The 23,412-nt window shown below is 36.8% G+C and overlaps 1 protein-coding gene across 1 annotated transcript; it reads left to right on the plus strand.

Moving 5' to 3' along the window:
* Window positions 1–1,374: 1,374 nt before the first annotated feature.
* Window positions 1,375–23,409, plus strand: LOC585461 (ubiquitin-conjugating enzyme E2 R2). Its single transcript, XM_785287.5, has 5 exons — window positions 1,375–1,785; window positions 4,229–4,315; window positions 14,745–14,845; window positions 17,597–17,731; window positions 19,427–23,409. Exons 1-5 carry the CDS (start codon window positions 1,603–1,605, stop codon window positions 19,653–19,655), a joined length of 735 nt encoding a protein of 244 aa, XP_790380.1. The 5' UTR covers window positions 1,375–1,602; the 3' UTR covers window positions 19,656–23,409.
* Window positions 23,410–23,412: the final 3 nt, after the last annotated feature.

The following is a 23,412-nucleotide window of genomic DNA, read 5'->3' on the forward strand; positions in this document are numbered from 1 at the left end:
AATATTCACAAAAAAAAAAAAAAAATCAGACACTTACGACCCTACTCTAATACTGGTATCTATTTGCATTTTACCCACCACTATCATCATTTTATCTTATATATCTATATTTCTTTCTCAAGTTCATCTATGATATGATATGGAATTATATTACATGATTTTGTTCTGCGAAGAAAGAGATATGAACAGAGACTCAACACAAAATAATATATATTCATATGTTATCTGTTCATATATCTATTCATATATATATATATATATTCATATATCTATTCATATATATATTCATATATCTATCTATCTATCTATCTGTCTATCTATCTATCTATCTATCTATCTATCATTGTATATATCTATCCAATGGTATCCATTTATCTATTTCTAACCATGGATCTAGTAGGTCCATGTTCTAACTAACAACGAACGAACTGTCTGTATAATATCTCTCTCTCTCTCTATCCATAATTATATCCGTCGTTCTTTTATCTTTATTTTTCTTTATCGGGGCATATGCCACCCCTCCCCTCCTCCGGCGTAGCTATCCTACAGTATGCCTACATGTTCGGTGGACTCAGATGATCCGCAAGTCATTATTTAATTTTTAAAATCTAAAAAATAAAATAATCTTATGTTTATCTTCCATCTTTATGGAAAAAATATGATATAAACAAGACGAGCAACGGTCGAGAAACAGGTCAATTTTTACAAATCATATTAGGGGCACTATAGTCATTATAAGTGTTGGTGAATGGGTGGGGGGGGGGGGGTGTCATAGTTGCGAATCATTGCTCTAACATCTGGTCACATCTATGACTAAAGGGCGAAATACAAAAAAAAAATACAAATACGCCCCAAACTGGAATTTCGTATTGCTGTACGCAAATTAAGGGGGAGGGGGCCCCAGATATATTTGCCGTCAGTTTTTTAAACTTCTGTATTTTTTTATGTTTAAATTGTGATGTTAACTTTAATGAATGCCCCACCCCGTAATATGGGCATATAGGCCATTTCATTACCTTTATAATGATTAAGGGCGTTACCGGGGCGTTACCATAGAAATTATGTATCTAGTTCCCTGTCCATTTAATAGTATCACCTTTAGATGTGTATCTGTGCGAAAAATCCCTGTTTATGTCGTTTTATTCTATAAAACGATTTACGTGGAAAGAGCATTGTGATCATGATAGTAGTTTCCCCTTCGTTTTCCCGAAATGTTAACAAAGAATACAGCTAAGTGTACATACAGTCAAGAATCCGCAGAAATGGGTAGACATCCTCGGTACAGTCGGTCCTCGTATTGATGACGTCATACCTAAACTGACTGCACTGGAACATGACTAATGCATGCAATCCGTGCGTATGCGCTATGCATGCACTATTTCTACACAGAAGATAGACTGCATTGCATTGCTAGCGTCGAGATAACAACAAAATATTTCACGGGAAACGTATCAACGAACAAGGCATAACAGACGGCAGTGTCGTCTTCTTTCTCAAAACGGCAGTAGAAAGACGCTTTGATTGTTCAAGTTTCTGTTAACATCTTAACGTGAAAAAAATAGCAAAACAAGGATCGAAAAGAAAAATAAAAACTCGGGGGAAATGGCCACAACAACCAGCGTAGCGACGACCAGTGCTTTACGGGCCTTGCACGCAGAACTGATCAAACTCGAAAAAGAACCAGTGGAAGGTTTTATCGTCAAAGCAAATGATGAGAATTTGTTTGAATGGGAAGTTGCAATTTTTGGTCCACCAGGAACTCTGTATGAAGGAGGATATTTTAAGGTACCATTAAGAAATATTGGAGACTAAACTTTTTAACATTTTGATGATGGAATGAGTGTGTTTCTGATTGATGATGCCGATTCCTTGTCTTTGTTTGGAATTTGACGTGTGCATGCAGTAAGGTTCCAAGGAAGAGAACGTGTACGTGTACACACCATTGTCTGAGCTCGATCAGCTGTTTTGTCGTGTCCACCGAGGACATGACCTCTGTTTTGGGTCTTAGGCTTGGCCATTGTTTAGGGTATCAATCATCCAATGTTTTCATGTTCTTAGACTGGACATTTCATCGATATTCTTTTTTTCCCTCACAAGTATGATGTTGATTAATTACTCGGTGACTCACGTCACTGTCGGTGGAAAAATACAATTAGATCTAGGTCTAGACCGAAAGCTTCAGTCTCTATACCGTCGGTTGTTCCACTGAGACTACGTCTGGCTCCACTAGACCTCCGATTTTAGACAACAAATGTCAGTTTTATTAAAGAAATGACCCAAATCAGACGGTTATTTCTGTCTAATCGTGTACATGCCTGCCTTGCATTGAGAATTATGTGATTGTGAAAGGAAAAGAAAAGTGAGCTACGTACACATTAGACCGAAAGCTTCAGTCTCTATACCGTCGGTTGTTCCACTGAGACTACGTCTGGCTCCACTAGACCTCCGGTTATAGAGACTGAACGATCGCCTATGCCAGCCTATGTTGAAGATATCACGGCTAGATTTTAGCCGTTAGGCCCCTCCCACAAACATGAACAAACTTGCCACGGCCGTATTGTTATGCCCCCAAAATCCCCCAAAATGTCATTTTACCTCGTGCATATCCAATTTTACATTAGGCCTAGGCTATAATACATCGGTTCCACTTACTAACTTGATTGAAATAATCCGTTTAATGGTCCCTTTTAAGGAAATTATGGGTCAAAATCGACATCCATGTTGAAAATCTTGCAAGCCGTGTTAAACTCTCGCTGCCGTCAATCTCATCCCTTCTAGTCTACGCCGAAGGCAAAATGATTATGAAGGAAAAACTGTGCGCCATCTACACGTTCGTAATGGCGTTATCACAGTTTTTCCTTCATAATCATTTTTGCCTTCGGCGTAGACTAGAAGGGATGAGATTGACGGCAGCAAGAGTTTAACACGGCTTGCAAGATTTTCAACATGGATGTCGATTTTGACCCATAATTTCCTTAAAAGGGACCATTAAACGGATTATTTCAATCAAGTTAGTAAGTGGAACCGATGTATTATAACCTAGGCCTAATGTAAAATTGGATATGCACGAGGTAAAATGACATTTTGGGGGATTTTGGGGGCATAACAATACGGCCGTGGCAAGTTTGTTCATGTTTGTGGGAGGGGCCTAACGGCTAAAATCTAGCCGTGATATCTTCAACATAGGCTGGCATAGGCGATCGTTCTGTCTCTATAACCGGAGGTCTAGTGGAGCCAGACGTAGTCTCAGTGGAACAACCGACGGTATAGAGACTGAAGCTTTCGGTCTACGTACACATGTACTAGACTAGGTGTATTTTATATTCTGGCATTTTTGCACCCGAACCTACTGTACATTGTACCTTTGTTTAAATTAATGTACATGAACACAAAGTTACTTGGGTCAACAAATTCAACCTGAAATAGAATTTTAGATCAGTGAAATTAATAAAATGAATTCTAACATGTGCATGTACACATATGTTGAAGATTCACATCACATGTACATCTATTCTGTATAAAATGTATATGGTTGTAACTTGCATTCCTTTACATTTCTAGAGTTTATGTTTCATGTAATTTTTGTTATCGCCTGCAGTACATTATTCCTAAAAGATGCCCATATACATGTACTGTACATTATACTTAGATCAAATGAATCTACACCAAATTTAAGCAAAGTCAGCTCTTCATATTAGTAGATGTTTGCTTGTGTTGAAGGCGTTGAAGCAGAAAATTGGAGAAACATACACAGTACATCTACATGTACATGTACATTCGTACATGTGCATGTACAATATTGTACAGTGTACATGCATTTGTATGAATGTACATGATGTACTGTACATGTACAGTTGAACTATGTACAGGTGTTTGTATAAGTAAGAGACAGAGAATTTTAAAGGCAGTTATAATTGTTTAAACTTCAGATCATACTACTTAGTACTGTAATCAGCACTTGTTTTTTTTTAAATTGATATACATGTACATGTACATGTATGTACAGTATGTAAATTCACCTGTAAGAGTGTAAGAACAATATGTTTCTGTCTGTATTTCATTTGTTCACATTTTGGTTAAGTACAATTGTGATGTAGAGTCTACCTGTTCTAATGTGCAATTCAATTTATGGTAGTCAGTGTCTGTGAGCCACCTTATTACCGGTAACTTTATTTTTCTCCTTCTTTTGTTTCATTCTTTCTCTTTCATCTCTTCCTGGATTGAGTAGGCAATGATGAAGTTTCCACACGACTACCCGTATTCGCCTCCAACATTCAGGTTCCACACAAAAATGTGGCATCCCAACATCTATGAGGTAAGAAGAAAAAAGGGAAGGGTGGTGTATTCATTGCTTATAATTCACTACGTCATGATATTTGTACATTATTTCAGTAGTACATGTACTGTATGTGGGCCTACAGCTGGTTGCCTTTATGCACCACACAAATGAGTTGTAGGAATCTGTGATGCAAAAACAGTAGTACAATTGGATCAGGAATCAGGGCTTCATTTTTTGTAGGAATTTTGTATTCTTTGTAATGAAGGCCATTTCTTTATAAATGTACCACTAATAGAAATACTGCAGGCCTACTGTACGGCGTTGGGATAACTCTAACACGGGAGAACTCAGACCCGCTGCAAAAATGGTCAGTTTTTGTAGGTTTAGGGTGAGGGTTAGAGTTAAGGTAAGGGTAAAATGACAACAAACTGACCTTTTTTGCAGCGGGCTGAGTTGTCCCCGGGTCCTAGATAGCCCGGGTCCTAGATAGCCCGGGTCACGTCCTACTGTACAGTGTACATATTTAGCTGTTTCATACAGGATTGAATTTACTTCACAGCAGCAAGCAGTAGGCCTACCTCTGTCTCTCCCCCTTTCTCCCTCCCCTTCTCTCTCTCCCCCTTTCTCTCTCCCCTTCTCTCTCTCCCCCTTTCTCCCTTCCCCTCTCCCTCTCTCTCTCTCTCCTCCTCCCTCTCCCCCTCTCCCTCTCTCTCTCTCTCTCTCTCTCTCTCTCTCTTCTGTGCTGTGAATCATCAGCATCATCAACACTTCATTTCTGAAACATGTAGTTTATTCTGCATTGTAAACTTGCACTGTCATTGTTGTGGACATGTAAATAAATGAGACTGACTGTCCTGTTTTGAAATGGTACAATTATAAGTGTGGCTCGGGAATATAGGAGGGAATTCCCCCCATATATGTACCAATCTTTTGTGATGATTTTGGCGGGGAAATATACGCTGTACAAGTACCATAAATCTCAGTGTATAAGGCGCACCCCTATTTTGGGGGCAAAAAAAAAAAGAAAAAGAAAAAGAAAAAAAAAAAAAAGGAAAAAAAAAAAAGAAAAAGGAAAAAAAACAAAGGAAAAAAAAAATTTGGTTTGGTTGTTTTGTTGCCAAAAACCCACGTGGGGAAGGACCTTCATTTAAGATCGAGGTGCAGTTGAAGGCGCTGATTTGTGCTTGTGAACTTGTCACAAATAATATTGAACAATGTCGTTTTTAGCAGAATGTGTAAGATCATTAATGTAAATTAAAAACAATAGAGGACCTAGGATAGAAACTTGTGGTACACCATTTGTTATAGACAAACAAATTGAGGAATTATTATTATTATAAACTACATATTGAGATCTATTAGAAAGATTACTTTCAAACCAAGATGACAGACAAATTTGAGTGTTATAGTTTCCGAGTGGTGAGTCAACACACTGATTACTGAGCTGGGAGACATTGCCAGGCATAGCGCCATAAATCGAAACTAAAATTTAAATTTTTTTTTTTTTTCTGTACCTGTGTATAAGACGCACCCCCGACTTTCAATTTTTTTCTGTACCTGTCAATTTTTTTCGGCGGCAAAAAAGTGCGCCTTATACACGCTGGGATTTACGGTAACACACGCAGTAGGCTCTCATGTACCGGTATGTTGTTCATGAAGATGATCATCATACAAGATGCCACACATATAATGTACAGTAGGCCTATGCGTATAGTTCATGTAGGCCCAACGTAATGATCATCTGGATTTATAGATGGAGCTAAATTATAAAATACCCTCTCTAAGCGCTTTACAGATATCATTACCTCAGTCATCGGATTCATTCACACACCATATGCACCATCTCCCTTTCCTGGGGAGTATTCCTACCATATGGTTACTGGTATAGAGAAGTACATATAAACTGGATATTGTACCCTCATGTTGTACACTAATGTGTAATGACATAGACAATGTAAACATGCATTGTCAATTTGTCAGCCTATTGAAAAGGTATTGTAAACATGCAACAGTGTAAAGTACACTGTACATGTACATGTATGTGTAAATGTAATAAAAATTATACATACATGTACTGTAAATGTATACCCTGAGGCGCTGGTACATGTACATGTACATTAGTTCACAAAAGTGTACTGCATCATGTACATGTAACTTGAGTCCAAGTGTAAGTCCAAGTTAGTTACCGGAAACTGATTCATAGAGTGCCAAGTGTCAACCTTATCCCAGAAAAAAATCACCATTAATCAATAGTGAACAAAATAAATAATAGAACTTCAAGACATTTTTCCCCCTTTCATTTCATGAATGGAACAATTTTCTTTTATTAATAGAGTGTATTAACAAGTTGTTTGTGTGTATGTAAAGGTTACAGGCTTTTAAAGAGCTTGACACTTAAAATCAGTGGACTTAAAGGTACTATGTCCCTTTTGCAGCCAACCTCAAATTCTGTAGAACTTTGCAGGAATTATGAATATGTCATGTATGTCCTATCTGTGAAATTTAAACGTTAGCAGTGTCCTCATATTCAAATTATGCGAGGAAACCTGTTTACTTGCTAGACTTCACTGTCAGACACTATTGAGTGACTGACTGGCTTTTTTTTCTTCTTTGGTAATAACATACATGAAAAGAGTTGTAAAGGGTACATGAGCATTTGTCTACATCAATAACCCACTTCTTGTGATGGCTAAGATTAAACTGATTGAATATTTGCGCAGCATAAAACGTATGACCATTCGGTACAATTGTCTGAAAATCAAGACTATTACTTTTGGACTCTATAGCCCTAAAGTCGATTTGAAGACATTTTCAAGCCCAACCTTTTTTAGGGAAGTTCTAAATTAGTATTATCTTTCAAATGCAGAACTTGAAATTTAACTTTTTCATTTTTTGGGCCTGCAAATGGGACATAGTACCTTTAAAGAGAAGGTTGAGTTCTGGGAAGAGATAAAAAATAATTTGTGAGCATTGTCATTGTTATTATGCAAGGGTGGAAGAACATCAGATTAAACATGTTCCCTGAAAAGCATGGCTCTTCAAATGCCTTTATATTCTAAATATGACATGAAACATCGTAAAAATCGGGGGTAGGTTTTTTTCGCCATTTGCTCGTGTTGTCCCATATACATCATTCTGTGTACAGTGCTTGTAACTTTGCCAAGATTTGGCCAAATTTCTTATCATTTTGATGATTCCAGAACCTTGCAATACAAACAAATACTTATATACTAGATGATCATCCTTTTCTGATAGATTCCACACCGTTTCTTGTACTATGCAATCACATGACCAGAACTCAACTTTATCTTTAAGTTAAACCAAGTCTGTTTGAAATCTGGTTAACACGTAAATTTAATCTGAAATTTAAACTTGAACTAAAGCAAAATCTAGAAAGTTGTGAGCAGAGCCTAACCTTGTTGGTCTCTGGCTGTGTAAAGTACAGAGCCTTATGGGGTGCAGTAGACCGTGAAGTCTGCATAGTCTCACAGTGCAGACACTGTTACATGACTGACAAGGGTTTGTGCATGCGTACTAGTTTAACTTTTTTGTCCATTTTATGAATAGGAGCCATACATGTACATGAACCTACATTCATGTGCATGTATTCATGTTGTAAGTATGTTCTCTGACTCTATCATTTCCCTGGTATGACTTTCAACTACAAGCCGCTAATAACGTCATGCTTACATTGTACATGTACACGCTGAATGTCAAGTCACTTTATATTACTGTCTTAAATACAGTGTGCAGTACTTGTACAAGTATACTGTAGGTCACTAGTCATAGACCCCGTTCTCACTCACTTTGAAAGTGGTCTTAGTTAGACCGCTTCAGACCGCTCCAGAGGAACGGGTCTTGAGGAACGGTTTGCGAGCGTTCACACTCCGAGCAGTTTTTATGGCTCAAACTTAACGAGTCAAAGTGGTCTTGTTGCTATGGCAGCTCAGGTAGGCGGCCAGGCGGGTCAATTTTTTCGCGCACGGAATACAAACCGTATGTGCCGTACTACATGTTTCGCACCGAAGGTCACTAGCTCACTTCCGTTCAAAGTACGCTTTCCGTTCACATTGCATGTTAGAGCGCTCTGGAGCGCTCTTAATAAGACCCGCTCCTCAAGACCACCTCGGAAGGTGGACTTCTGGAGCGGTCCAGAAGTCCGCTTCCTGGACCACTTTGAGCGTTCTCACTCACCTAAGAACCGCTCCTGAGGAGCGGGTCTTAGTTAGAGGCTAGAGCGCTCCAGAGCGCTCCAACGAAGTGAGTGAGAACGGGGTCATACAGTACATGTTTTACATGTACAACATTATTCCTTTAGAGAGAGGAACCATTGTGTGGTTTCAATGGTTTGGCTCAATAACTTTTGATTTTTAGCCCCATAGTACAATGTAGATGCATGAATATTGTGTAGAAATGGCAAAAATTACTGCCCACATTGTGTTCATATTTCTTTTCTTGCATGATCATATCGGGTTTGATATCATGATTTAAAAAAGAAAAACAAAATTGAAATCCTTAAATTGGCAACACACTCAACATTATTTTTTTTTAAATACAAATTGGCAACTTTTTCAACTTGTTGACAAAGTTCATACTTGTACATTCAGAGAGAGACATTGCATTTTCTTCAAACAGTGTAATAAAAGAAAATTATTATTGTTTTGCCGATTTAAAGGACAACATGTGATCAGTGTAGCCATTAAAAACATCCCATCCTGAAATGGATCACCTTTGAGTTGATAGACGAAACCTTGATGTAAAGGTAACCTGATCTGTCATATTATTTGATTTAATATCATGACAATATGGTAAACAACTAAACATGTCATTCATCTTTCACAATTATCCAACCAAGAAAAAAAGCCAGCGGAAACATGGATTTATCATTTATTATTTATGTTTGTTGTAAATTTTCTTTGCAAGAAGAGATTGTACAGTATGTACATACTGAATGTGTTGTGGTCGAGAGGATATGTCACTGGACTGTGGATCACAAGGTCCGCGGTTCGAGTCCCGTCGCGGCACTAATGTCCTTTGGCAAGACATTAATCTACACTTGCCACACTCGACCCAGGTGGGATATATGGGTACCTGGCAGGAATTAAGTCCTTGAAATGCTAGAGCGCTGAAATGGCAGCCATGCTAAAGCCGGGGCATCAATTGCCAAAGCTCTTTGGAAGCGCATGGAGACGTTATAATGTGATATGCGCTATACAAGAACAGAATGTCAGTTGGCAATCATGGCCATTCCAGAAAAATTAGACAGATCCGTCAAGAAATAGAAGATCTATTAACTTGTTCATGCTTTCATAATGTCCCATCAGTGCCATCACTCCTATGTTGATAATTGTAATTCATTGTTGTATGGCCTTCTGAAAAAGGAATTACACCGGGTTCAGAGAATTCAAAACACAGCAGCAAGGATGTAATAGTGGGTGCTCGTTATTACTCCCCTTCTAAAGAAACTATGTGGTTGCCCATAGAAAAAAACGTGTTGTACTGTATTCAAGATTTTTATCATGTGTTTTAAAACACAGAATAATCTTGCTCCATCTTATATGTCAGATCTAATTCGTAAGCACAATCCAATATGTACACTTCGATCTTCATCACAACACCTCCTTGCAGTACATCCTGCTAATATGCAAGATGGAGACCAATCCTTTGTGGCTTGGGCTCCAGCTCTGTGGAATTCTCTGCCCTTCCCTTTATGATTTTAAGAGAGCCTTATTAAAAGACACACTTTTTCTTACAGTCGTGTAACAATTTTTGTTTCAATGTGTATTGTGTATGTACATACAAGTACATGTTCATGACATGTGTACTTTCAAATGCAATATTTAATTCTAACAGAGTACTTGCAGAAATGTTTGCTCTTTTTATTTTTTACTAGACTACATGTAGTATATTTTGTATGCATCTTAAAGGGATCATTTAACAATGTTAAATATAAGATACACGGCCCTACGTGTTATCAGTGTCTGTGATATGGTGTAATATTGAAGCCCTAAAAAAATTGCGCTTCAAAATGATCAAGAAGTGCCTCAAAAAAGTAAAAACCTTTGAGTGACCGGTTTTACCATACTCGTTTTCCCCTATAGACTGTAGTGTTATGAAAACCGTCAGGCGAACGGTTTTCAAAATTTGTAATTCCAATCATAAATCACTTGATAATCAGACAGGCGATTGGCTTGTACATGTAAAAGTCATGGGGTTCCTGACTGACCTAAAGGTTTATAATTATCATTGCATCATGAGCTAAATCCAGAATTTTGTTTCAGAATCTGAGACAAAGTTACCGGATCCCTTTAAAGAAACAAAAGTAATTGAAGCCAATGAAATCTTTGGAAATATAATAAGGATAATTTTTGTAATGCAATGTCTAAACAAGAAAATGAGAAACCCTCTAGGCTCTAGTTACATGTACCTCATACTGACAACATGTACAGTGTATGTCCAAATATAGGCCTTACCAGTTATTCCAGTTGGTAAAATATTGAAAGGTTTCAGTCATCGCAGGAATCAGCTCGAGTATGGGCTGAGTCACTTTTGGAGTAGACTTTGTACATTGACTGCCAGGTTTCATACTCTGCATCCAAGCGGTGGTACAGTATGAATCATTGAAATGATTGAAGAAGCAGTATTACTAATCACTGTCTCACCACCCACCTACCTGTGAAGAGCTTGGGGGAAGAATACTCACGTCTTGTAACCATTGATTATAGCCTTGACCCCCTGTAAAATTGATTTTACTGCGGTAAATAAATGCTAGAGAAAGTAGTACAAATACATGTTGTACGTACAATATAATTGTTCAGAAAATCATATTGTTAACACTATGGTTACATGTAGATAATGTACATATGTTGTTGACACAGTGTACTGTAAATGTCTGGATTTTTTTTTATCAGGACAGTGGTTATTTTATCAGGTGGGGTTGATGGCAGCACATAATTTGTTTCCTGTTCGACAATGTGTACCAGCACTTTACATGACTTGACATGAAACATATACAGACTTGTACTTGTAATTGTTGACTCTCCATGTACAGTGTACCTGTATGTGAATGTGCAAAAATATGAAGCCTTCATCTGGAAAATGCAAAATCAGAGATCACATACTGTACATGTGCATGTACCATCAGTTTAGCAAAAGACATGTCCCCCCCCCCCCCCCGCCCCCCTCTTTTTCCTTTCTTTCTCAAGTCCAGATGATATTCGGCAGTCCCTATTAAAAAAAAAAGATGTAGCCTAGATCTATAGCATGAAAACACTCTGTGTTCATTGATCAGTTCTGTTTGCCCTTGAAAATATTGGGTATCGACTATCGATAGAATTTGATTTTTTACACAAAATAAATTAGACTGCAAAGGAGATAATTTGTAAGATGTTTCTACCATTTGGAAGAATTTTTTCTCCAAAGAATGATTAAAAACATGTACACTGTATGCAGTACAGGTACATGTATGTTGGTCCTAATTCATATCCCAAACTGCACATTGATTCTGAGTTATTTTAAGATAATTTGCTCAAAAAACTCAAAATAAATTGCAGACACTTCCAAAAAACAAAGCCAGCAGTTCTTAAGTATGAATTGTATCATTTTTCTAAAGCCCCTTGGAAGATTGGCGATAATTAATTCCTACAAGGTGTATGTAGTTCATATGAGATGTTGTGTCAGTGTGCATGTAATTTACTATGAACAATGGTTTACACTGTACATGCACATGTAGGCCTTCATTACATGTATACTATCAGCGTGTCCACACACAAAACAATTTATCGCGAAACTCTATAACGATACGTCGTATAAAGAATCATCGTATAAATTCCAGGATGTCCACACACAAGAAACGTCGTCACTAAAGAATCATCGTATAAAATGCCCCCTGTCCACACACAACATTTTCCGTGATTCTTTATAGAGTTTCGCGATAGTGATAAGAGGTCTGGTCTCATTTCGCTCGAGGTCACGTTAAGCCCCGCCCAGTTAGTTACACTAGTTACACTCCCCCAGGGGGTCCCCCTGTCCACACACAACATTTCCGTGATTAGGCGTGATTCTTTATTGAGTTTCAGTTCGAAACGATGCCCAAACCTGCGTTTCGTTAGACTAGTTTCGTTATACGACGTATCGTTAGTGAGCGTCCACACCTACAATTTTGGTCGTAAAACTATCGCGAAACGGTATCACTATCGTGAAACGGTATAGCTAATCATGATTAGTCACGGAAAATGTTGTGTGTGGACAGGGGGTATGTCCGCCTGGTTTTAGCCTATAATGTGCCAGGAAGCTGTGTCAACACTGTTGCAAGTTGACATGTTGCTATAGTGGGACCCTGCAGCGTTTGCACTGTTAGCTGAATGAATTCACAAGTTTCCTCCTGTAAACATGCCAATTAATGATCCTGCCCGTGGATAGACTTTTTTGAGCCTGACAGGTACGATACTACAATCTTTTGGTTTCCTTCCAATAATATTCTGTGACAGTATACCGGTACTGCATACTACATGTACGTGTAGATTTTATAGTCACAAGATGAAACAATGAAAGGGGAATACATGCATACTGACATAAATTTTACTTTGATTTCTTTTTAAAGGTACTATGTCCCATTTGCAGGCCAAAAAAATGAAAAAGTTAAATTCCAACTGCATTTGAAAGATAATACTAATTTAGAACTTCCCTAAAAAAAGTGGGGCTTGAAAATGTCTTCAAGTGGGAAAATAACGACTATTAGTTGTCAAATCGACTTTAGGGCTATAGAGCCCAAAATTAATAGTCTTGATTTTCAGACAATTGTACCGAATGGTCATACATTTTATGATGCGCAAAGATTCAATCAGTTTAATCTTGGCCATCACAAGAAGTGGGTTATTGATGTAGACAAATGCTCATGTTCCCTTTACAACTCTTTTCATGTATGTTATTACCAAAGAAGAAAAAAAGCCAGTCAATCACTTAATAGTGTCTGATGGTGAAGTCTAGCAAGTAAACGGGTTTCCTTGCATAATTTGAATATGAGGACACTGCTAACGTTTAAATTTCACAGATAGGACATACATGACATATTCATAATTCCTGCAAAGTTCTACAGAATTTGAGGTTGGCTGCAAAAGGGACATAGTACAGTGTACCTTTAAGCTGATAAATCAAAGAAACGAGAAAGAATTCAAAGAAAAGTAAAAGTGTTATGAAGTTTTGAAGTCCCCTACATGAATGGGCAAGTTGGCAACATATCTTTGATTTCCTTTTCAAGAACAAAACCATACACTGTATTTGTATACCGTACATGTTTATTGTGTGGATAATTTAAACTACAGTAATCAAACTTCTTCAGTTAGAGACTAGTGAATGAGTACTACAGTATACTGTCCCATTTGCAGCCAACATCAAATTCTGTAGTTACATTGCTCATTTAATGTAGCTTGCATAATACATGTACATTTACAGTACATGTACATATTCCTGAACTACATTACAGTATGTTCATAAATAGTACCCGCCACAATTTGATATACATCGTCGCTGTTTTCACGAAGTGACGGTAGTGAAAAAAAATTGCATTCACTTTGCGTTACGATTTTCCTCACTACCGTCACTTCGTGAAAACAAGGACGACATGTACATGTACATGTACACTGTACATTTACATGAATGTGTGAATTTAAAAAAAAACTCAGTTCATACACATGTACATGTACTTGACATGTACATTTGTTCAGGCCTACGAATTCCATGTACTTTTGAAAATGAATTTGATCATGAGCCAAAGACCAGATTTCCTGCTCAAAATTCAAGAGGTCTGTTATGATGGAGCGATGGACATTTTGAAAACAAACAAATAACGTAGGCTCGTTCATTTCATCTGCCAAACACACTGGTATTTTGCCAACATTACAAAAATAGACAAAGACACTGAGAATTTGAAGTACATGTAAACACATACTGAAAATATATTTATATACATGTATGTGGCGGCCTACTTATACTTTGCATTTTAGGTACTTGCACTTGTTAATTTATGATATGTTCATTTTGTCTTCAGTGAAAAAAAAATATAATATAGCAGCGCTCATGTAAAGTCATTCTCATTCATTTATTACAGTAAGAGGTAGTATTTTAGACCCAGGATTGACTGAAAATGTCAAATGCATGTATGATGAAATGATTTAGATGTATTGTGGCTAACAGTTGGTATTATCAAAGAACATATCAAGTGAAAACCACTCTCTTCCTCAACTTATAAATCTGGATGAAAAAAGGGGAATTAATTTTATCCTAGACAGCAACATGTATAAATTCAAGATCTACGATCAGGCATTATATTACTGAATGAAGAATGGTGACATTTGATTGGAGGTAGAAGGGGGACATTCCCCTCCCCCCCCCCCCCAAGCATTGTGATTTACAGTGCAGTAATGCAATGATTTCTGTTTATTTCATTTTCTTTATGGGATTACAGAATAGTGGTGACGTTTGTATATCAATCCTGCATCCCCCTGTGGCTGATGAACAGAGCGGAGAGCTGCCTTCGGAGAGATGGAATCCTACACAGAATGTCAGGTATTTGGAAGCTGCTGATCGGCAGAATAAATCAGCTAATTCATCACTTTTGCTTTATTTTCATCTTTTTTTTTATTCCTTTCTTGTCTATTCTGCTGGCATAATACGATTAAAGTGACATGTGAAAATGTTACATGGACAACTCATGATTTTGCTTTTGACAAGGGGCCATATTCTGAAAATGATGTTTTCTTTTTGTTAGGGAAAATGATGTTAGTTAAAAATTCCAAATGCACAGAAACTAGCACTTTCCTTTGATGCTCACGCGGATGTCTCTTTTAACCTTGCGAAGACATTAACCAATGACTTGTCCTGATTTTGATTCGTGTACGCAAATTTGGAAAAATCCATTACATGATATTAATGATTAATTGACTCCTATACCAAACAAAACTCGACCTTCTCTGTATTAAAGATCAGGATATAAACATCTCCATCAATCGTACATGTATCCTGAAAGAGGAATTATGGAATGGTGTAAAAATGAAAAATTAGAAGAGCACTAGCCATATTAATTTGTGACATCGCTGTCCTCTCTGTGGTGAAATTGTATGTGCTTTCGATTTTAGTAGGACGAAATTGGTTGAGAGATTGATGGCCCATGTCTTCTGTTGAAAGTTCATGAGGATCAAATTCTATCATACAGTAGGAAAGAACACATTATTCAACTCAAGGAAGTCTACATTTTCTGGAGCACTGGAAGGGAATTTCCCTTTACGAGGAATTGGGTATATGGTTTCTATTTTCATTGAAATTGGTATTTAGCGAGGAGACGTGTACATCATTTAGACATCAAGTAGGCCTACAATGTTCTTGCACAAGTACATACTTGTACAAGGCATATTATTGTAAAACTTGTACATGTACATACAGTGTACATATAGATTTATCAGAGAATTTTGGGATTCATTTTATGCTCCCTTCCCGAGTATCTTGGATCTGCCCATGAGCTGGCTTTTTACATTTACCGGTACAGTCTATAACTTGTCTATAGTGACTGCCAAAGGGAAACACAAAAAGTGGTCTTGTAGACGGGTTCTTTTAGTACATGTTTCAATGAGAAACCATTTTCAAGGGAAACAAAAAATGTGGTCTTTGTAGTCAGTTGGTCACTAAAGCAGATTTGACTGTGTGTACAATGTATCTAAGTTCATAAAGGCCTTCACAAATTTTCAGAAAATCTTCCACATTGAAAGGTCATCATCTTGGGGTTTGTTTTCTGTAACTAAGCATCTTGATGGCACTAAGCCAACAGAGAAGAAAAAGCTTTTAAAAGGCCTAGAATATGTAAACATACATGTACATGTACAAATATGCTTGAGACTAAGAGGCACCCATACAGTATGTAGGCCCACATAATTACATGTAGCTGTTCAATGTTCACCATACATGTACATGTAATGTATGTCCCATGACATGTCAATTACTTATTTCCCTTGAGAGTGGCTGCTAGCACTATAGTGTATGTTACGGTACTTTGTAGTAAATTACATAAATGTACATGTACACGTAATGAACATTTAATGTACATGTACAGTACATGTAAGAGCATACCGGGATAATGATGTAAAGTGATTGCCTAGTCACAAGTATTGAGTTTTCACAGGCATTAATATCACAGTCATTCTCATTATACTGTGTGTCACACCCACTGTATTACTCAGTAGGATGTCAGAATTACATGTGGCTACGGTATGACCTTTCATGACCTCTGTAGGATTACACTATGGTGGCAAAACAATGAAGAAAGAAAGGACAGAAAAATGGTGACCACAAATACAGTATTCATGTAATCTGTTTTTAGATGTTTCATGTGGTCATATTACATTGTTCCAGTACATGAAGACTATATGCGTGAAAAGGAAATAATTAGATTGCGTTTGTCAGGAAACCGCACATACTGTATATCTATATTTGACAGTGAGCAAAGAAATTAAAAACAAAAATGAATGATAATAGTAATGATGCAAGGGCAGGAAATAAAGCGTACATGTATATTGTTGTACAATGTACATTTGACCTCTGGGGAATTCCCAATTTTTAATTTGAGGTTTATGATCGTGATGTGCACAAAATGTTGAACTGTAAGCTTTGTACAATGTATGAACAATGTACAATGTACATGTATGTACTGAAATGTTCATGGATCAGTGCAGTAGAATTATGGCATAAACTTTATGGCCCTGCATGTAATGTACATGTACAGTGTATGCTGCAATGTACATGTACATGTACAGTATGTTGCCTTTTTCCTCCCTTAATTGTTCCAATAACTGATCAAAACACTTCAGTTTGTAATTATTCCACATTCTCACTCTATATTCACATTCCATGTACACTATTGTCCAAGAATTCCTTTATAAATGTTCATTGCACTGTATTAATGAACTAGTTTTCTACGCAAACAGTGTACATTAATGTGTAGTTGTAATTCTTACAGTACGTGTAAAATAGAACTTTAAAAAAACACATCATGAATTTGTTTTCATTGAACTTGCAATTGGATCTCCTTTTTTTTTCCTTTCTCTCTCTCTCTCTCTCTCTCTCTCTCTCTCTTACTGAGCGTGATCTCACTGAGCGTGATTTCACTGCACAATGAACCCAACACATGAATTCAATCATTTAGTCTATTTTGACTTCCTTCTGTGTCTCTCTTTCCCATAAATATCCTACTGATTAATGCATGAACTTGTTTTTTAATTTGTTTTCCTTGAACTTACGATTGCTCCATTTTGTCTCTCTCTTTCCCAGAACTATCTTACTGAGCGTGATCTCACTACTCAATGAACCCAACACATACTCCCCTGCCAACGTGGATGCCTCCGTCATGTACAGACGATGGAAAGACTCAAAAGGAAAGAATAAGGAATACGAGGACCTCATCAAGTAAGTCTCATTAGCAGGGAAAGTAAAGATATTTGGAGTTTCAGATTGTGGTAGTCTACAGTCAAACCTGTCTATAAAGGCCATCAAGGGAAATGGTAGACATCGTCCTTATACACAGGTGTCATGTGGTACTGGCTGATTTGAAAGAATCTTTGAATCTTTGAAAGTAAAAAAGAAATACAACAAAGAACTCTTTAAATGAGTCTTGGAATTGTTGAACCATTTAAATTTGTCAATAAAGGCAAACTATGGGAAACAATGAAAGTGGGTCTATGACTTCATTGCTATTATTTCTGATGTGACACCATTTACTATTAGAAGGAAAACAGTATTAAAAGTGATCCTCAAAGACCGGCTTCTACAAGTATTATGAATATACATGTCTACAGGTTGGAAAAAGTCTTGGCAAAAGTTTGCAGGAAATGAATTTATAGTGTGTCTCGGACTTTAAAAAGCCCCATTTTGCTGACTAATTTAATCTCCTTGGCAACAGTCATCAAAACAAAAATATGTGTGCTTCGTGCATTTCATAGTAACAGTTCTCTTGAGGGCCAAAAGGTTCCAAGTCTATGTACATGTATAGGGGTTAATGCATTTCTGAGTCTCAGCAGACAATTTATTGGCTCTGTTCATCTGGTATGGCAAACGTGTACACAAAACAGGTTATATTCTTGAATATTTGGAACACATGATAATGATTAATAATATGATATTCTCAAAAGTATTGATTTGAGCCTGTATTTCAATTGGTATAATTTCTTGGTATATGATGTTTTTTTCTTTCAAAGTCGGTTCAAATGGTGAAGGTTAATCTTTGCCTCACTGTTAAAATGAAATAAATGCCATTGATAGTACATGCCTTAATAGTGTCCTTTTGCAGTGAGCCAAGGTTATATGCTTCCTTATGCCAGGAAATGAGATCTTTCGATGACATGTCACATACATGTATGTACATGTCGGCATTCAATGTTGTACATGTCAGCATTCAATGTACATGTACATGTCAGCATTCAATGTACATGTACATGTCAGCATTCAATGTACATGTACATTGTAGGTCACATTTTGCGCTGTTGTTATACATGTTCATGCATGTGTGCTTGTGGTCCATTATTCATGTACAGGGTACTTTGGGGGATAATTATGAGTAAATTTGATACGCTGTTGTGGGAAATGTGGAATGATGATCTTTGCCAAGAATTCAGGAAAAAATGAATCACTCCAGTATGTACATGTACAGAATAACACGAGTCAATGATTTTTGTTAAATATGGGGGAAACCTAGTCACTTGCCTCACATACAAGTTGCATTTGTTGGGAATGGCTTGAGTGACATGCTTTTGGACAGAGATCAAATTTGTTTAACATCTAGCTAGTGATAAATTACAGTGACACCATCAAGCTAGTGAAACGGAATAAATTTATTTGACGCCATGGATCATTTTATGAAAACGGATTTAAAAAATAAAAATACTAGTGCCTCTTTTGCTTTGCAGTCAAAATCTCAATTTTGAGAGCTGTAGTCTCTGCCTTCATAACAAACAAGCATTTGATTTTTGCCAAAGTCAATATTAAAAGTTTCTTGAGAGTTCTTTTCCTTCAGGAAATAAAACCCTATGACTATAATTAGTCTGCAAAGTCTTATCAATTGAAAAAGTTGATCTTTACAAATTTTTAATTTTTTTTTCTCACTAGAAAACAAGTAAAAGGAACCGAATTGGATGCGCAGAAAGACGAGGTTATCGTGCCAAAAACTCTGGAGGAGTACTGCATCAAGACAAAGGAAACCCCACAGTCTCAAAGCTCGGTAGACCTGGCAGACTTCTATGATGACGGCGACTACGGCGTGGAGGACGATGACGATGATGATGATGACGAGTGTTACTATGACGACGAAGATGATTCAGGCAATGGAGAGTCGTGACAAGAACTCTACTCCGATGAACTGTTATACAACTGTACATGATGTCATTTTTTCTCAAGAAAAACACTTATTATCCTGCATTAACGACAACAAAAAAAAAGAGAAAAATGTAAACCCTAAAAGGATGATCATCTTGCAAATACTCTACAAAGTGTTTATCTCTTTTACTGCCATTTTACAAGAAGCCATTTTTGTGTGGATATAGCCGTTTGTAGATAGAAAAAGAAACCATATTATGTGCTTTTTGATCAACTTGAAAGAACGCAAGTTTTCACCACCTGTTTAGCTGTGTATTAAATATATTACAAATAGCAGGATTGCTTCCTATTTTCCTTCTGTTTTTAAAAATCAAAATCATATTTGTTTTTGTCGAAACAGGTGCAAAAGATGAGCCATACTTTTCTGAGCTTACAGAGCAAGATAGAGAAGCCATAAGTACTTTTGATAGGATTGTTACGTTTTATTCTTCTGGATTGATGTTGTACAAGAACGATTTCCAGAAGATACAACAGCCATTTTACTAACATTTTGTCTCGTAGCCAGATTTCAGCACCTCACTTGGTATAGCGTGTTTTTGTGATTTGACACATCATCTCCATCAAGTTATCACCCTTGCACAGTGGTGCGACCGATAATGCATGGTTGTTTCAGCCTTCTGTCTCGTTTTGAGGAGAGGAGATTTTAATTCGCAAGAAACGTGACCTGCTGAGGATGACGGGACACTGAGATTTGGAACGATGCACCATGGAGAGCACTTAAATGCTTCTATTTCGCCGTCATTTATCTTCTGAAGTTCTCGTCCAGCTTGAATATCTTTTTATTTTAAAGGATTGGTGGATATCGGACAAGGTGGAAAATGAAAAGTATTGTCAATGTCGTGAAGAAAAAAAATATTGTTACTAATTTTATTGATGGGAGAGAATGTACAAAGGTTGGCAAACTGATATAGATTATGGTTTTAGATATGTGATCATGGTTATAATTCAAATGTATCACTATGTGCGTGTGTGTAACCGTATATCCTATTTTATTTCTCTCGTTTTTTAATATGAATTATGTGTCGATTGTATGGAACAACTTTTAATGTTTTATTTATACCTTTTTAACGTCTAGATTTTGTATGAATGTTTTCACACTGGTACAAGCAAAAGGAATGTATAAGTGGACAGTAAGCATTCGCTGTTATGTCCTCTTTTTGTCATCATGAAATTCTGTGAGGATGTTTAGGACAGATGGGTGATAATTAGAAGTTGTTATTATTAATTACTAATTATTACTAATTTGTTTATTATTAATTACTTGGAACAGTGCTTGGTATAATCAGCCAAAGCTGGTTTTTGCAAAAAAAAATAATGATAACCCTCAAAGAAATTCAGATTCTCTATATCTTTATAATTTTTTGGATTGAAAGAGAGTAGAGACAGTTTTTACATTTGTCAAAATAGGGGGGGGGGGGGGTTAATTGGGAAGGATTTCAACTACTGTAGGTTTCTAGTTTTGTATCAGGTTCTTCTCTTTTGGTCTTAGGATTTCTCACATATATTTAGCAGATGTGTTCACCAAAACACAACGTCTGCTCTTCTCCTCCAATTTGGAGGTTTTAATGTTACCCGTTAATCCAGGTAGTGGATACATGTTCTAAGTTTGTGCATTATTTCAATTTTGATGTTATGTACTGTATTGTACACGTGTGTGTCAGGAGAGAATGTGATTTTGTCCGATGAGTGCTAGATGTTGTGTTTTGATGAGGTTTCATCAGAAAGCAAAGAAAAGAAGTAACCCCCCCCCAAAAAAAAAGCAACGTCCTAATTTTGCAGATGAAAAAGAAATAAGTGTGGACTTTAATAACAAAGTTTGCTCCGAAGAAGCTGTGCCTAAACTGAAGTAGATTTCGAATCGATTCTGAGTAGATATTCATTGTCCTGTCTTCCCGAGGGGGTCCCTTATTGACCGATATTTTTATCACAAAGTCATAAATGTTAAAAAGGATGCAAATAAAGTACTCGTGCAATTATGAACATGTTTGAACTGGCGAAAACGCAGACACTGTAAAAACTGAAGCATTTGCGACAGCTAGAAATGTTCAAGAATTGAAAAAACAGCTTACGATTGGCCATGTTGTTGATCAAATATTTTCCAGCATGAAACTTTGGCATACTGGTATCTCAAACTCTCACAGAAGTTGCAAGAGATGCGTCTACATACATGTTTACAGTTGGACAGTAACCATGCAAAACTCTCCCCCTCTGCTGTTGCATGTATACATTCAGCTTTAATAAAACTATGGAGTTTAGGAAGGAAACGAACGGGAATGTGTTGGTATAACTTTTGTTTGCGGACTAATCTTCTGTTTGACCACCCTTTTTTCACTGAACACCATATACATGTAATATAGGTTCTTTGTCACTTTGCTTTCTATACATGTTTCTTAACTGCCTATTGTATTTCCATTGTCACTCCATCAATTTATATGTACTTTTCTAATTTCCAAATTTCTATAACGTGCACACTGCACAGAGAAGCCTTTGTAGATGATGGTCATGTTAGGTATTGTTTTGTTTATAGAGTGAATCCATGATAATAGAGAAACACAAGTACACCTTTTTTCAGCAATGAAACAAGTTTGCGCGAGAGATTACATCACACAGGGGTTAAGCACTGGATTATCTTGCAATAGCCATTAGATATGTCTCATTGCTAGATGGTATTTCTATTTTACCCTTAGTTTTGTTGAACTTCTCTTTTTTTAATCTTTTGTAAAGGGGCGACATCGAAGTTTCATGTCAATTCATTGCAGGAGCTAAATTAAATCACAACTTGCAAAAAAATAAGGGTATGATCCGCTAATACCAATGAAATTTTTTTCTGATGAAGATATTTTTTGAATAGTTCCCATTGAAATACACTGTATCATCCATCTTCATTACATATATCTACGCTTTCTTGTAAACATGTTCTTGCGTTGAAAATTTGTGTATTTGTGTCTCTCTGACACTTTGGAATCAGCCAACATGTCAAAATGGCAACATTCGTACATATGCCATTTGGAGTAACCACGATTCATATGTTACAATTTTCAAGCAATTGCGTTGTACTTTTGGGGAATTGTCTCATTGTTGTCCCCCTGATTCTCGGTCATATTTTTCTACCAGTAATTCAGCAATATGATATAGCTTTGAGTAAACCAGATGCAAATTAGTCTGGGGGGCATTTCACAAAACTTGTCATCAGTGACAAATAACAGTTTTTGTTATAAGTTACTGAAATTCTTGCTTCTGATTGGTTATTAGCAGATTTTTTCATTGAAAAAAGGCTTTGTGAAACACCCCCCTGTTTATGAGCATCAAGGCACAGACTGGAGAATAAAATGGGAGACGAAGAGGGGATATAAAGTGCTATGAGTAATGCATTTTTAAACATATTTTTATGTTGCATACTTTGTTAGATAGGAGGTTAAGGTTGTCTAATAATTATGTAGGTATTGGGCATGAAGTATATTTACATCCCTCTAAAAATACCATCTAAACACCATACTTTTGTTTTGATAAGTAGATGTACTTGTGTATCACTCAGTCACTTGACTCATGCCAAAGTGCTCATTTGCAATCGAATGAAGAGAATATAAATATCAGCAATGTGGCATCTTTTAATATGTCTATGATACGATGTAATCAAGATGAGAATCGGAGTCACTTTGTAATGCAGGACTTTTCAAGTATTTAATAATAAATCTGTAAATTGTTGTCGAAATGTATGA

The sequence above is a fragment of the Strongylocentrotus purpuratus genome, unplaced genomic scaffold (genome assembly GCF_000002235.5).
Source record: "Strongylocentrotus purpuratus isolate Spur 01 unplaced genomic scaffold, Spur_5.0 spur5_scaffold_9, whole genome shotgun sequence".
Taxonomy (NCBI): Eukaryota; Metazoa; Echinodermata; class Echinoidea; order Camarodonta; family Strongylocentrotidae; genus Strongylocentrotus; species Strongylocentrotus purpuratus.